This window comes from Coenobita brevimanus, chromosome 40 (genome assembly GCF_032717465.1).
Source record: "Coenobita brevimanus isolate Jiangsu-jjx chromosome 40, ASM3271746v2, whole genome shotgun sequence".
NCBI classification, from domain to species: Eukaryota; Metazoa; Arthropoda; class Malacostraca; order Decapoda; family Coenobitidae; genus Coenobita; species Coenobita brevimanus.
In genome coordinates this window covers 57,180,894-57,198,289 of record NC_136993.1, presented here as the reverse complement: position 1 = coordinate 57,198,289, position 17,396 = coordinate 57,180,894, and the positions used below count along the sequence as shown (strand labels likewise).

Below are 17,396 nucleotides of genomic sequence, written 5' to 3'. Positions count from 1 at the left end.
TCATAAGTAACTATAATTCGGAAATGTATGTGATTGAGACACATGTTGATATAGCATTTTTGCTTATAATTCTTTCATGTATCACTTCCCAAAGATTTGCCCTTTCCTCCCGAGATACTATATATATATATATATATATATATATATATATATATATATATATATATATATATGGTAAACTGGTAAAAGTTGAGATGATTTCTGAGGACACTGTGAGCCCTGAACATGGTTCGCATTTCGAACAGTTATCGAATAAATGTTATTTAAATCTAAATGGATATAATGGGATAAATTTTCCATTTTTAATCCGTGTTTGCAAGGATTATACTTTTCATTGCTTAATTCTTAGTTAGATTAACCTAAACTACAATCAGACAAAAACACTGGAAACTTTCCATTACCATTGTTCAGAACAAATATTCCATATCCTTTGCGTGTCCGACACACAAAGGATACTGATGTATTAGAATGCCCGGAATCATCTGCTAGTTAGCACGTCTAGTCCTGGGACATCCTGTGTTTGTGTCCCTCGCTATTTCGTCGTGCTCATTGTTAATTGTCGTGTCACCATTTTTATCAGGCAGTTATGGAGTCTTGTCTCAATGGAACGTGGAGGCGCTTGTTTGTGGTGGTGATTGTGGTGGGTTCGGTGGTGGTGAGAACCTGGAGTGATGAGGTGGGCATGGAACAGGTGGGCGAGATGTTGGGTCAGGTTGTGGAACAGCACCTCACTGGCTGTCATCTGGTGCTCCTCACCACCACACCACACTCACCTCTTATATCGGCCATTGTCAGGTGAGGCTAACATGAACGGTAAGTTAATTTTGTTATGAATGTAGTGTATACCCATCTGCATAAATATTTGTGCTCCAGTAGTACTTATGGATTTAAATGCAATATACTTGTATTTTTACATGTTCCCTCGCGTTTATGATATACTCTAATATATATATATATATATATATATATATATATATATATATATATATATATATATATATATATATATATATATATATATATATATATATATATATATATATCTATATATATATATATAATTAATAATCTCCTAATAGTCTAAGGGATGCGTTCTCCTTGTCATTTGAATATTTTTAGCAACGCTTCCTCATGCTTTTTCACTCTACACCTTTGCTCTTGTATGTTATGTTATCGTTTTATATCGACAGAGATTATATAAATGAGACTGGCAATAGTAATACGCAGTCAACAGTAAAACCTAGTAAAGAAAGGGTACTAGAGAATGTATTTAAGTGATGCAATTACAGGTCTCAGTACCTACTAGGGACGTAAGTATATCAATCAGGCAGTGAGTCTTATCCTAACCGCAGATGATTGAGGGACTACTGTACAGAAGCTTATTGTACAAAACTTTACTATATTTTTCAGAGGAACAAAGGTAGGTGTGGTGGTAGTGGTTGCAGGGTCAATGGAGCAGCAGAGCGTCCCCAAGGCATTGTGGGGGGACGCCAGGTCCACCTGCCGGGCACTCATCATACACACCAACGACAACAGCCACAGCACCAACGCAATGCTCAGGTAAGGCAGTACCGGATACAAACGGGGTCCAAATAGTCGAAACACCTTTCTCAGCTGTGCTGTTTCATTCGTTAGGAGAATCACTTGGTTTTTATTAGTACAGGCAACTCATTTAACCTACAAGAATTTGGTAAAGTTCCAAAAAGAAAAAAAAAATGAATATTTTCAGTTCATTCTTCCATGAACAAATTTTATAAATGAGGTTTTATAGCAGTTAATATATACTGAGTATCCCTTTTTACTGATTACTGAAATGGATCCTATCTCCTCCTGAAGGTTATTGTATTCCTTTGACTCCAGGTTGATTTTTTTATTTTTTACATCTCTAACTCTGGGCAAAGGCTTCAATAGTCTTTCTTGGGGTCCAGTAGTCCTCCTACACCTCCACATGTCACCATTTCGGCGCTAACACCCACCGTCCATATTGAACAAATGCTTTAGCTGTCTCATACAGGACTGGTGTACGGTATTAGCAGGGGTATTTTTACGACTTGTCAGCGGGTTTTCTGGTACATCAGTAAAGTCTGCTCTTATGAAATTCAAATCCATAAACCAATCCTTGCCCCAGCCGGGATTCGAACCTGGATCCATTAGGACTGCAGGCCACCTCTCTACCAATTCAGCCACCGCCTCCCCCAATGAATGAAATAAATACTCATAACGTGGAAGTAGTCACGATGTATAAGTAATACCATGGTTTACCTTGACAGCAATATATTACATACTGATAAATATAATAATGCACTCTTGCAGTTTGGTGTATTTACCACTTCCACACATGATGATGCAGAATGAGTCAAAATGGTGTTAGGCTGAATAGTAAGAGATGGCTCACTTTGACTCACTATGTGTTGGTCTGAGGGGATGCCGATTAGGCAATTTTGGACAAAAATATTTACGAAAAATTAAGTTTTAGCATGAAAAGCCAATCTTTGGAGGGTCATAGGGGACTGTATCTATTTCAAGCCCAACACTTTTAAAAGTCGGCTTTCTCTCGGCTTTCAGTGCGGGAGGGGGGGGGGGGTCGATTTTCGGCAATTTACTCGAAAATTCTCGGTCGTATTGGAATTCCGACAACACCACGTGAAAGCTTCTGAAATACTGCATCTAGACACATGTTTAGCTCTTGCATGGTGAGGGCAAAGTTTTGCACTAGGGTGTTGGGAAGTTATTTTCTATGCTGAAGAACATTATGCTCGCCGCATTTCGGTACATTCACGCATCACTTTTGTGTATTAACCCGAGAATGTGAGTTAAATTTCATGCTCGTTGTTACCACTTTTTTTTTTAGGGGAGGGTGGAGAAGCCTCTATTGGAGAATGAATTTATTTATACTGTTTCATAGTCTTCTCATCTGAAAAGTTTGTTATGTTAAATATCATTACCTGGAGGTATAAACAATATACTGAACTGACAAATTACAAAAGATCTATGGTATCATACCTTCCTCAGCTTCTTAGAGCGACCTGGGCTGTGGAAGTTATGTGAGATGCGTGTGGTGGTGGTGGGTGGGACTGAGAGGGCAGTACTGGAAGCCGTCCTGCTTCACCACAGTCTTCGCAACACACTTCACGTCCTCTACCTTGCGGTTCAACCCTCAGCCCAAAAAGAATCAAACCCGAGGCTTCACACTGTTCCTGATTTTGCCAAAGAACGTGAGTCTCCATAATCATTGTGCATATCCCTTAAATTGCATTTCCTAAATGAGAAATAATAAGTTCAATGGCTGCATAAATTATATATTAATTCATATTTCTTTCATTTGAATTTAAGTAAAGACAGTATGAACTGGATGCAAGTTACGCAATTCGGTGTTGGTATTTAGTCATAAATGTCAGCAGCTAAAGGTAATGAAAATAGCCGGTTGGCCACAAAAGAAGTTACGTGGGCCACTTCCTCAGTGCATGAGTACTGTAGTGACCGGTGTGATGGATGTAATAAGAAGGAATTTGAGAAGTTAAGGGATGAAACATTGGCATCTGTTTTGAAGTGACAGAGTTGCATGAAAAACTCATAAGAACATTTTTGAATAATGGAATGAGAGTTGATGACAGCAAAGGACCATGAGGATTTCCATCTACCACAGCTGTAGGAGAACACTGGGCAGTCACTAGAGCAGCTATAAGAAGAACTTAAAGGGAAAGTAATTTAAAGGCACACATGGAAAGGCAGAAATCACAGACTGGAATTTGTAATATACGAGTATGTGTTAAATTGGACTGATGTCTTTTAAGATTTCTGCTCTAGTAAGAAAGGTTGCAACAAACTCTAGAAAAAAGGTTACCAAATAAATGAAGAGAATATACAAGAACATCGGGATCTATGTAGGCAAAAAGATAATGAGAAGAAATGTGCTCTAGATTGCTTTGCGAAGATAAATTCAATGCCTTTAGAAAAACAAGAGAATTAGCTTTGGAAATACGAAAGATATAAAGTAAAAAACTGGAACAATCATCATTTGAAAGACAAATACCCTGCAAGGAGATGCATACACTGACATACAAATGATCGATGTTTCCACTTCCATCTGGATGTTTCCTCTCTCTCTCTCTCTCTCTCTCTCTCTCTCACACACACACACACACACACACACACACACACACACACACACACACACACACACACACACACACACACTTCTACAGTCACAAACACCATCTCATATTCAACACATCCCAATCCATCCCTGTAACCCTACCAAAACACAGAATTTCAAGCAATTCAGCACTCTCATTCTCCTGTATGCTTGTTTACATGGAAACAGTCTCTCCCAAAATGCACTGACACCAAAAATACTTCTCTTGTAAAATTTGCTTCCAGGAGATTAGGTGAGCTAAGCCAGGTCCGTGCCTATTTTACCTTGTACAGTTGTTGACTTTATACACGCATTTTATTCGCCCCTTTGTAGAGTACAACTCTCATGTGTGGGAAGGCTTCCTACATAAAGCTCTTCTCAACAAGGTGGAGTCAAAGGTTTTTCATCTCATTAAACTCCTCCTTTTACTGGCTCCCTTCAATCTCTATCTCTTCACAGCACTGCTGCATCTTTATCTCTTTTCTGTCGCTAATTCAGTGGTCACTGCTCTGAACTGTCTGCTTGCATCCCTCCACCACCATGGCATGCACATAGCACCCCCATCTAGCAGCAAACTCTCATCCTTTTTTTCGTCCAACTCTCTAATGTAGCAGTCACCCATTACTTCCAGTACTTCATTATTCAACAGGGCTACTCTGGAACTGTCTTCCTCTATCTATATTTCCTACTGCCTGTAACCTCCAGTCTTTTTAACACAGTGTTTCCAGGCATATGTAAATGAAAGGACACTTGCACTTGGCTCACTATTGTCTTGTTTTAACTTTTTTTTTGGAGGGAACAATTTGTGGGTTTCTGCTCTTCCGTTCCTTTTTCCTTGTATAATAAAAGAAAAGAAATATAACATGAATCCTCTTATATGCAAAGCCACTGATAAACAAACTTCCTCTAACTGCTGCACACCAACACACACTCATATGTAACTTCTCATATTCAGATAGATCTTGACATGCATCCTGCTACTGAACACTCTCTTCCCCCCAAATACACCCTCATGCATCTTCACCCGTCCGCTATACTCACATGCTAGTCTGTCTACTCATCGATATTTATTCATAACAATACCCACTTACACAACCGCATTTATGATTTATTAAAATGATTATTACAATTTATTTTATCCTCATAATAATATGGAGAGGCTTCATTTGAGGGTCTACGGCCTTTGTAGAGCAAAGTTTTTCTCTCAGTTGATTGCTTTCATCTCCTGGTAGCTAAAGTCAGTTACATGCATCATTCTATGCATTAACCCTTAAACCTCAGATGATGACCACAGCCATCACAGAACAGGTGGTTAGGGTAGCCTGAATGATGGCTATAGCCGCTTTGCATTTCCCACCAGCATTTGAATTTCTACCCATCTCCTATGATGGCCAGTGAATTGCATAGGCATCTAGGAGGTGTCTAGGCACCCAGGCCAGTATCCTGCTTGCCACAGTAGTGCAAACAAGGATGAGTTCCAGACCTACATTTTCCAATTCCCTCCCCACCAAGAGTGGCCACCCTGACCTCTGCAGCTTCCATCCCTGCCAAGCCTCCCACGCATCTGAAGTCATATAGGGAATAAACAACGCATTTTGGTCCCACAGCAACCTATGCAGTGGCAACGAAGAAGATTCGTGTCTCCACCACCCACATCACTCAAGCCTGGGACTTCAGGAGTGATCTCATCACAGCACGGCCCTTTATCTGCCCCTTTACCACCACAGTGGCGACCATGTACACAGCCACAGGAGGCTAGCACTGCATCCTAGCACTCCCCAGGTATTGCTGCAGGGTGAAGCATCCTCTGATTCATCCTATTATCCTTTCCTTCCCTACCCTGCAAGAGACCATGCACAATTGCACATGGGTGTGCTGGCAAGTCAAGAGGTAGAGGCGTACATGGTGCATGTGCCCATTGCTCCAGCTTTCACAGGCCGTGTGTTGGGACAGTGGAACCTTATGAGGGAGGAAAAGGGAAGGGTATGAGCCTGTTGAGGTTGCCTTTGATTTATCTTAGGCAGGCATTCAAGCAGATTTCGCAGGGAAAACTAACTAGCACATCATGGATTTTTTCACGGCATCTTTTTCACTGTCCGGTTGAAATACCTGGTGCACACGATAACTATCACCAGAAAATCTCCCTGCACTGGCTCAGCCTCCCTTCCCATAGCAAATCAGACATGATATAATGGTATCATGTAAAGGTGGGTGACCTCTAACCATGTTGATGGCACATATAGAAAAGCATGTCATACAGGACAGGACTATTGGATCATCAACAGTCTCATAGCCACACTTGTCTTTCTGAAGTTCAGGGCATGGGACAGGTACCTTGCTTTACTATGATTTCTACACTTTTCCCCCAACATGGGACCTGCACCCAATAACAGGTTCTGGATAAATTCCCCAATTCTGACCATGCTAATGGTTCTTCCAACAGTTATTTCTGGCTTTCCCGCGGTGTGGTAGTGGACGAGTTGCTTGTTTTGTTCTAAGGATGGCTGACATTTACCCAGTATATATCATCCAAATGTCATAATTTTTGTCTCAAATTCTTTGTAGTTTGTGACTGCAAAACTGGACATGTGCTGCACTTTGTGTTGTACTCATTGTCAGCTGTGGATACCCAAACGACTTCTCAGGTGCCAGTGTGAAACTGCTAATGGACTAGCACTTCCCAGCTCACCTCATTATGCCCACTGATAACTTCTACTCAGCACTGATGAAGTTTCTCCTTTAACTTGGACAGGAACCTGCGTCACTGTCAGGCCCATTAGGCCAAGACTAAGATGGGAGCTTTATGCACAAGGAAATGTGACAGCATATTGGCCATCCACTACAGGACAAAACAGCCCTTGATCAAGCCTGATGCAGTCAATGTTTACAACTAAGGTGACCATATTTATTGGAACTAAAAGCGGGATGCGCGCACACTGGCACGCGCGTGTGCGTGTGTGTGTGTGTGTGTGTGTGTGTGTGTGTGTGTGTGTGTGTGTGTGTGTGTGTGTGTGTGTGTGTGTGTGTGTATGTGTCTATATAGATAGATAGAGAGATGGATGGATAGATAGATAGAGATAGATAGATAGGATTATGCATGATTTTTCTAATTCATCCTAATTTCATAAAACAAAGTCATATTATATCTAATGCAATAGTAAGTTTCTAAAAGCGGGACAGTTAAGATAATTTGGGCAAAAAGCGGGACATTCTAGTCACAATTAAAAAAGCGGGACGGACGTCCAAAAAGCGGGACTCTGGTCACCTTATTTACAACATAAACATGCAGCTTGTTGATAAGTCGGACATTCAGACTGGTACCATCAACTGTCTCAGGAAGTGCTGCAGGTGGTACAAGAAGGTGCCCCTACGCCATCTCAATATCTTAATGCTGAGTGCATTCATACTGTTCAGGCAGGTCTTTATGTAAGTTTGAGACAGAACTTCTCGTTCAATCTGTATATGGATAGGGTTATAAAAGAGATACAAGGTACTGTTCAGGCAGGTTGTTGGCGCAGGTCATTATGTAAGTTTGAGAAAAAACTTCTTGTTCAATCTGTATATGGATGGCGTTATGTAAGAGATACAAGGTAGGGCAGTGGATGTTGGAGTGAACCTAGTGAGAAAGGGCAGTGTTTGGAAACTCCCTGCACTGTTGTTTGCAGATGATACTGTGTTGTTAAGTGAAGATGAAGGGGAGCTGCAAGGCTTGGTGGATGAGTTTGGGAGAGTGTGTAAGAAACGGAATCTAAAGGTGAATGTAGGGAAGAGTAAAGTTATAGTCTTTGAGAGAGGTGAAGTCAGTAAACGTACAGTGAGGTTGGATGAGGAGGAAATGTAAAATGTGGGTACGTTTAAGTACTTGGGTAGTGCAATGAGTAAGGATGGAAGTTTGGAGGACGAAGTGCTTGAAAAGGTACAGCAAGGAATAAAGGTTTCTGGTTCCTTGAAAACAATGCTAAGAAACAAGGAAGTGAGCATGGAAGTGAAAAAGTTACTTCATGACAGTATTGTGATACCAACTAAACATATGGAAGTGAAACTTGGACTCTGTTAGAGGGACAGATGTCATGAGTGGGAGCAGTGGAAATTAGTTATTTGAGAGGAACATGTGGAGTCACATGGAGAGACAGACTGACAAAGATGTGAAGGAGCGTTGTGGTGTGGATGCGGATGTGATAGGAAGTGTTAGGAGAAACACACTGAGGTGGTTTGGCCATATTGAGAGGATGGAGAGTGAGAGACTGACAAAGGAGTGTATGTGAGTGAAGTGAAGGGGGGAGAGGGAGGGGGATGCCAAGGATGAGATGGAGGGATGGAGAGGAGAGGTATATGAGGGAGAGGGGTGTGAGCTGGAAGCAGGGCAGTGAAATGTCTTGGGACAGGGCGACATGCAGGTGATTTGTTTGTGGCCACTCCTTACGGGATCAGGGCATCTGGTGATATTTAAATAGATAGAGAAAGAACTCATTCGCAAGCTAGTGACAGAGTATAGACGTGTTCAGGGAGTTGCTTGAAAAGGGCACAGTGCTGCTGTACTGCCTGACATGGTCACACAGGGAGACTACCTCTCATGTCACCACATGGTGAACCAGGATTACAAACTTGCACAGAAAAAAAAATGTACAGGTGGTGCCATGTCTACATGAACAGTCAGCAACAGCAGCACCTTAGCAAGGAAATGCACCACCAGTGCACCGACTTCAAGGTGACACAGTTCACTGACTGCCTCTGCAGTTACCACAGAGGTAAGGCCTTTGGCACTGGTGTGTGGAGAAGCTATATGGTGTACATTGTGACATTAGTTCATGAGAATTTAGAATGTAAGGTAAAGGAAGGATTTAAGAAAATGTTCTCAGGTTACAGTGTTAGTGAACTCACAATACAAATGCAAATAATTGCTATGGTAATTTAGTGCAATATGAGTACAGATTATTTTGGTTATGACAGTAAACTAGAAAATATTTCGTGCAGTTCCTTTAGTGCAGCAACAACTTAGCCACGTCAGAGAATATACTGCTTAACCCCTACACCGCGGGCATGTTTACCGATGTTTTGCGTGTGCCGCGGGGTTATTCGGGCTCTGACAGACTCTCAAAAAATATTTGCCAAAAATCAGTTATTAGTCTTAGAATATTAGAATTATATATGCTTATGGCACATACCTTCAGCTTTCTCCTGGAATGTTTGTTGAGCCTTGGTCATTACCGTAGGACTTGTGGAGACCTCTGAAGTTGGGTAATGAAGTCTCCACTTTACACTTCCCGACAACCCGTAATATGATTACCACAGCCAGATATTAACACTATAAACACTACTCTATGATTTCAAGTAGTTTGGGATCCATACTCCAAAAAAAAAAACCACTGTGAAAGCAATGAAAATTAAGAGCGCGTCTGACTGCCGCACTTGCGCTAGTTCGCTCTTGGTACTCTGTCATTTATTATTCATAAAACCCCTCACACTTTATATTTCTATTACTATATAACACTTATATATATTTACAGTCTTTATCCATAAGTTTCCTTCAGTAGTATTAGTTTATTATCACTGTAGGGATTCAATTTCTTTCAGTAAAATACGTAGTATTCACTTTCTCATCCTGTATACTAGCATTGAGAGTGAATGTCACTTTCATCTTCACTCTCATAACTCATAGTATTCAAACATGCTAGAGTGAAACTTTCACTTTCTTTACTCCTAGGGTATATACTCGTATTCTTATAATACTACTCATTTACATTTCTATTTACGTTCTCTATTTTATTTACGTTATTTACATTTCTATTTTATTTACACTGTGTTATGCACTGTCACTTGAAGTAACTTATAAAACTATTTTCCATTGTTCACGTATATTTACATTCATTACTTTCACTTGCTGTTTACACATTATTTACACATTATTTACAATTCCACTTGCACTGTTTTACTCAATAGAAAGATCATAGTCACTCTTTTATCAATTGTCAGCCCTTTACCTCTTTCCACACGAGGTTTAGTAGGGGGTAAAGGTCACAGGGCCCTTTGCATGGGGGTGAAAAAGGCCCTGAAGTCAGCAAGAGGAACAGACGCGTACCTCCTCTTCGGAAGATGAGAGAGAACTGATAAGGGAGGGCCGGCCCGGGTAGAGGCCTACTTAGGGGATATTCAGTACTACCAACGTAGCTCTTGAAACAGCTATGTATTTCACTGAAATGATTGGCAGGAAATCTAGACTATACATTATAAATTAGGTAGTTCCAGGTGAATGTAAATATCACTTAGGCTTCTCCCTTCCCTCCTTATATGTATATTTATTACGAAAATAGATTATATGGCATATTTCAAGGGGAAAAAAACAGCAAAAATTAGCGAACGAGTGCACGTGAGGTGTTGTCAGGTGATAATTAGCCAATTCCAGGTGTATGGCACTCTCACTTACCTTATTTCTTTCTTGTATATATTATTTGGTATAAGAATAGGGCATAGGGCTTATTTCAATGGATGAAATCAGTGAACAATTCCAGGGAAGATTTACTTAGTGTAGCACGGCCGGGCAGGCGAGACGATAGGGTAATGGAGGGGGGATAGGGAGGGGAGTCAAGAACGGGGAGAAATGGCTAAATTGTCAACAATGGATGGGAGTACAGATGAGATTAGGAGTGCTGACTAGTGTTGGACATTGGCAGTACTGATAGATGATACAAGCCCCCACTTGGAAGCCCGGGTGAATTCAAAATAACACAGAATCACAAAAGCGATGCCCCGCGGTATGATCCCTTGCTCCCAAGCGTCACAAAAGTGACGCCCCACAGTTAAGGGGTTAAGAATTCAGAATATAAGGAAAAATACAAGTATAAGGAAACAATCTCAGGACAGTGAAAAAGAACCCTAAGTACAAGTACTAATAAGTGTTGTGGTAATATAGTGCAAAACAGGTGGAAATTGGTTTCATTGTGACAGTAAACTCATATTTATTTCGAGCAATTCCTCTGGTGCAGTGAGAATTTAGCCAAGTAAGTGCTTTAGAAAACAAAATTGTGGGTGTAAAGAATGAAAATTACCGAAGGGATAACGTAAGTGCTTTTACATGGCACAGAAAATGTAGTTGCAGAGAAAGTGAAAGTAATCTTTTATGGCAAGTTTTGTGTAATAAACCCTGGAATTTCTTTTCTTTCTCTCGCATCCCATACACTGGATTCCAGGCACTCTAGAAAGTCCCCCCCTCCTCCCCCCTGCAAAAAAAAGGTGAATAAACTGAGCTAGCCACACATACAGGGGATGTTGAGTCATCCATGCGGCAGTGGCAGGGACAATGGAGAGGAGTGGCAAGGGCAAGTGGGACATAGGTGGACGTTAGCGAGTGCGAGCGGGCAATCTCCATCTGGCCCAGGTAGGCGTAAGGGTTGTGTGCTGTAGCCACTAACTTCCCCACTCCTCTGAATATGACCTTCCTGAACGCCCCAGACTGCCTCCATTCATCACCTCCTACCTTTTCAATGTCTACATCTACGGTCCTGAGGTCACTTGCAATGAGTATTTTAATCTCTAACTGAAAGATCCAAGTCCTGTATTTACAGAACTATGACTGGTTGAAAACAGACAACTTCGAAAAAAAAAAAAAAAAAAGCAGAGAGGGCGGGTACCGTTCACAAAATCCTCGAGCTTTAAGGGTTAACAAGGGATGATAGAGTTTTATAGTTGCTAAGGATTAAGTGCCTTACACATAATATCAGTCAGTCCTTCAAACCCAGAATCTACACTATTATATTCTGCTTAAAGGCAGTCATCGAATGTCGCCATTTAAAACTTCAGGTTGAAAACGTAATTTTTTTTATTCTGGATAATACCAGTAGTGGGATTCTCAAAAGTATTTACGATCGATACTTTGTTCTAACTTTGGTTTGTTTTTGCAGGAAAGACAAGGGTTAGAATCTTGTCAACATTTCTCTCTTGTCATGTTTCTCACTTTCTTTAAAAATAATAGTTGCAGGAAATTTTTATCATAAAACTATCCTTTTATTTTTTTTTCTTTAGTAGGACGGACATGGATAGAAGAGCACAACATCTTCCCATATCCCTATTTGTTCTTGCAAAAATGAATTTAAAGCAAAATGGGAACCTGATCGCAAATATGTTTGAGTATCCCAATCCAGGCTTTTAATTTACCTCAGGAGAGACCACTAAAGTTTGAAATCTTTAAATTCAACTGTATTGCTTCGTTTCAGCTGATGATCATGCTTTGAATCAAGAAGTGGCTGTTTACCGTCGTTGTATGTATTGCAACGGTGGTATGGCTGATGTTCAGTATGTTTCACAGTGGAACGTTGTCTCCAGCAGCCATACCGAACATCCCAATTTCTCAAGTCTTCTCCATGACAAAGGTGTGTACTGTACATTCACCGGATAATATTGCTTAATGTGCCGTTTTTGTATATCTTCAAGCTCCCACATACGGTAGTCAGTGCAATGATTTCTTTATCAGGTGTATGTGAGCGCACACATACGAACAAGACCGTCTCTGGCACTGCATTTGAATTATGAGTGATGCGAAACTTCGCGTATTCTCATCCCCATTCCTTTCTCCTTCTCCTTCAATCCATCTGTCCCTGTCTCTTACCCAGTCACTCCCATTCCTCCTCCTTTTCTGTCTCCCTCATCTCTCACTCACTAAGCTCATAGCCAAAAGAAGGTCCCAAATCTCTGACGCCATTTCCCTAACTTCCACTCACATCCTGATCAGCCAATGGGATACACCTGTACCCATGTCAATATACTACTTGGCTCCTCCCACTGTGTGATCAACCAGTGGGGACGCAGAAACTCGTTACGTCACTCCCCGAAGCTCCGATCACTATTTCTACAGATGCATACGAACACAAACTTTGACATATGCACCAGATTATATGATACAAAATTAGTGTTCATGGTTGCATGGCAAATGTCGAAATGATTGTTTGACCCATTGCCGGCATATTGTTAATATTTCTCTCACATTCTCGATTTCTGGATTCTACTACAACCTAGTTTTAAGCACGAAATAGAGACAAAATATTGATATTGACGGTGATGAAGATGGCACTTGCTGTGTCTCATTCTTGTTTACTATATTTTTATCCTCCTTCATTTTCACAGGCGAACTGCACAACTTCCAGGGTCACGAACTGAGGTACATAGCAGCAAGATACTTCCCCTACGTGGACTATAAAAGGAACAATGATGAGGACAACGTCGTAAAACTCATGGACTCCATAGACTACCGTATCATCACCGCTCTCACCAAGAAGCTGAATTTTAGGTAAGAATGGACACCAAATTCATATTCAAGTTGCTATGACTCGCTCTCAGCTGATTGGAATCGTCTGACAGTAGCTGGAATAAAAAAATAAAAAGTGCTCGACCATGAAAAAGTTAAGGCTGCGTACAGAAACTCATGAAAGTTGTGGCCATTTCCATTGCCAGCCTCTTGCTTTTGATATGGCAACACTGTAAGCCTTTCAACTAAATATGGTCCATGCAGTGGTCTGAACATTTGTACCTGCAAAATCCCAGTTTACAAAGAAGTAAAAATTTAAGTAAGTAACCGGAATCAAGGGTTTTCTTCACAATGATGACATCTTTTGTAGCTTATGTTTGCTGCCATACTCCTGTTACTCTAACCTGGCCTAAAATTGCCATCTCGCCATCTTCAGTTCTCAGTTGTATCAGTAGATTAATGATAAAATATGGTGCTAAAAAATTACTATGGAAAGGATGTCCAGCTGCAGTACTGGCTTTTTCCTATGCCGATCTGTGTGATTTTTGTTTCTCTACGTTTCCGACTTCTGGGCAAAGGTTTCAGGGCCTATCCCCAAGTCCTAGTACTCCTCCACGGGGCCCAGTAGTCCTCCAACATCTACACATTTCACCACTAACACCCACCATCCATAGTGAATACACGCTAGGGCTGTCTCATACAGGACTGGTGTATTAGTATTTGCAGGGGTACTTTTATGACATGACGGGTCATCTGGTTGATCAGAAAAGTCTTTTTTTTTTTTTTTTTTTATTATGAAATTCAAAACCTTAAACTGTTCCATGCCCCAGCCGGGTTTTGAACCTTGTGTCCATTAGGATTGCAGGCCGTCTCTCTATCACTTCTACCACCGCCTTCCCTTGCAAGAGGATGAAAATCTGGACCGTTAAAGTAAAAATAGTATTCCACATTCTATTTGTCAAATTAAGAGAGTTCTTTGACTGGGAAGGCGTTATTGGAGGCTGTATCGAATTGCTCCAGTTTGAAAAGTTCCTCCCCAGCTGACACGTCATGAAACATTAATAAAATTTAAAATATATCCTCGGCCTAAAGAAATTACAGTTTGAATGGCAAAAGGGAAGTAATTTTTCCATTTCTTAAAACAGTTTTCGAAGCACTGGACGAAGATAGAACGTAGCTGGTGTCTCATGGCGTTGTAATACAGGATATGGCAAGAATAGAGAGTGAGAGAATGACCCGGAAAATGTATGTGAGAAAATGGAAGAGGTGAGATGAAGGGGAAGACCGAGGATGAGATGAAATTCGGTGGAGAGGTTTGTGTGAGTGGAGTGTGAGCCAGAGAAAGGACAACCTAATGGCAGACAGGGAGGAAGTTCATGTGTGGTCACCACTTCCGGAATTACAGTGTCTAGTTAGGAATATAAAAGAATGACAGAATAGCCGGTAGAAATGTGGCTCCCAAACTTAACCATTCGCAACACAAGAGGAAAATAAGTGCAGGCTGGAAGTTATGGACGCACGTAGCCATATGTCTGGCTGGTTTAACCTCTTCATTACGATGATATTTCAGCTCCCCCCCCCAACTCCAGTGATAACTGAACTTAACAGAGGATTCCGATTGTCATGGAATTTAATATGATTTTACCTAATCGATCCTATTTTAAAAAAAAGATCTCATAAACGATATTAAGTAGTGCGAAGATGGCAAGACGTCTTCGGATTTATTGGGTCACCTGTAGAGAAAGAGACTGTAATGGATGATCTGAATGCGAAAGTGAGTGATGAAAATGTGGAAGGCACGGAAGATCAATGTGGGCATGCAGCTTCAACTAGACAGTAACATTCCTCTTGATGCGCCGGCAGGGTGAGTGTTTTCATAATGAAACTAAACCCACAGTGAATTTCGAAACAACTTCATGCACAGTACTCATTATATCCAGTGGCAAGATTTTCTGCCAAGAGGCAGACGATATACTAAAGTAAAAAAGAGTACGGTAGGTAATGAAAAAGATACAGAACCAAAAAGAAAAAAAAAAATGTAGTGAATAGTAAACTAACGACATGAGCCGATGGAAAACAATCAACATTATTCTTGTCAGTTTTGGAGGATGCTTAGCACATGTTCCGTACCTGTTTATTTCTGTGACAAGGTATTATTGACTACTTTAGTAATCCACTAGCAGGGGTACCCGACGTTGCCCGGGCCACAAAGGCGAACACTGTAATCCTATTTGTTCTAGTTCAGTCTTTCTTTCTACTCCAGAAAGACCATGGTACCTCTTATGCTTTTGAAGAGGGATTATAAGAGGTCCAGGAACTTTCTATTTCGGTTTTCGCAGAATAACGCACAGTATTTATGTGCACTTTTTTATTACTGGTGACCTCAAATAGATCTCCGACCAGTGACCTCAAACGACCTCGGAGGTCAATCTCACACTGCCTATGTCCAAACTGGAGGTCATGTGAGTCTCCATGCCAAAAATCGAACTGCAGCGGTACCCGGCGTTGCCAAGGCCAAAAAAAGGCGATCACTCTACCGGTGATCTCAAATGACCCATATCTGAATTATGACCCCTTGTAAAACCATCCTTGGGTCAGCCTGATTCAAAATATATTATTTATGGGTCTTTGACCCTTGGTTCGGCGTGACTGGAGGGCAAACAAAAAAACATACAATACGGCTCATTTATACAGGGTTAAGAAGTCACTGCATGATAGTATTGTGATCCCTACCCTGACGTATGAAAGCGAGGCATGGACCTTGCAAGAGGGGAACAAGTCAAGAGTGAGAGCAGTGGAAATGAGTTACTTGAGAGGAGCATGTGGAGTGACATGGAGGGACAGGTTAACGAATGAAGAAGTGAAGGAACGCTGTGGGGTGGATGTGGATGTGGTTGAGAAGATTAGGAGAAATACACTGAGGTGGTTTGGACATGTGAAGAGAATGGAGAATGAAAGACTGACTAAGAGGGTGTATGTAGGTGAGGTGGAGGGAGAGAGAGGGAGAGGTAGACCGAGGATGAGGTGGAGGGATGGAGTTGAGAGGTATATGAGGGAGGGGGGGTGAGTTGGGGGGAGGGTAGTCAAATGGTGGGTGACCGAGCGACTTGGAGGCGTTTTGTCTGCGGCCACCCTTTGCGGGATTAGGGTGTCGGGCTATAGATAGATAGATAGATAGATTCAGCAAAGTTTACATGAATTTAGAGGAAGACCTCCTTGGGTCATTATAAACAACAATGTCTCTATGGTAAAATGTCCAGTTCTTCATAGTTTACATGTTACAATACATTTAAGATGTTGCAGCAATGAGGGTGAAAACAGAAGTGAAACCCATGTAGGTTTTTGTGATTATTTATCACACTTGTCTTATGTACTGCAGTACTGCTTGGTACAGACGAACTACACAGCTGCAATGTGACACGGACCTTGTACGACTGAATGAGGTAAAGGCAGGTATGATGGGGATAGGGTGGGAGAGGGGAGGTGTGGCGATGGGGTGGGGAAGGGGAGGTAATGTGGGCTGGCTGGTGTGCACCGCATAACACCATATCCCAGGCCAGACCCATATCTCTGTCTACTGTGTAGGATGGTTCATCGCACTACAGGTATTTACTAATTTCAATGACAGATGTTGCATACATGTTCGTTAGTCTGTACTGATACTATAACATAATATGGTATTGGTTAACATCGGAACGTCTTAATTGTATCTACCACTACCTGTTATCTTACGCCTGTAGATCATGGTTGGGCGCTGTATTGGAGTGCACCTCACCATGGAGCAGTACACAGATGCTGCATATGCTGATGTACACCTTGTATTAGAGTCAGAAGGTGGAAATGCTGTGCAGGTTGCATGTCTATATGAAGAATGGCATCCACACTGAAGGCTGCAAAACTCAAGAACATTCATCCCTCTTGATCGAAGGGTGAGGGAAATGGTATCTGCCCGTTGATTTACAGCAGATACCATAACCGACACATGGACCCCAAAGATGAGAAAATCCTGAACCTGGCACAGGA

The 17,396-nt window shown here is 41.4% G+C and overlaps 1 protein-coding gene across 1 annotated transcript in view; it reads left to right on the top strand.

Moving 5' to 3' along the window:
* The first annotated feature begins 586 nt into the window (after window positions 1–586).
* The window catches only part of LOC145397129 (ionotropic receptor 21a-like), a 75,311-nt gene continuing 58,501 nt past the window's right edge, over window positions 587–17,396 (top strand). Inside the window, exons 1-7 of the mRNA XM_080270328.1 lie at window positions 587–795; window positions 1,411–1,560; window positions 3,013–3,215; window positions 5,743–5,872; window positions 6,343–6,465; window positions 8,765–8,883; window positions 13,253–13,415. Coding sequence (XP_080126454.1) covers window positions 587–795; window positions 1,411–1,560; window positions 3,013–3,215; window positions 5,743–5,872; window positions 6,343–6,465; window positions 8,765–8,883; window positions 13,253–13,415 — 1,097 coding nt within the window. The remainder of the gene's footprint in view (window positions 796–1,410; window positions 1,561–3,012; window positions 3,216–5,742; window positions 5,873–6,342; window positions 6,466–8,764; window positions 8,884–13,252; window positions 13,416–17,396) is intronic.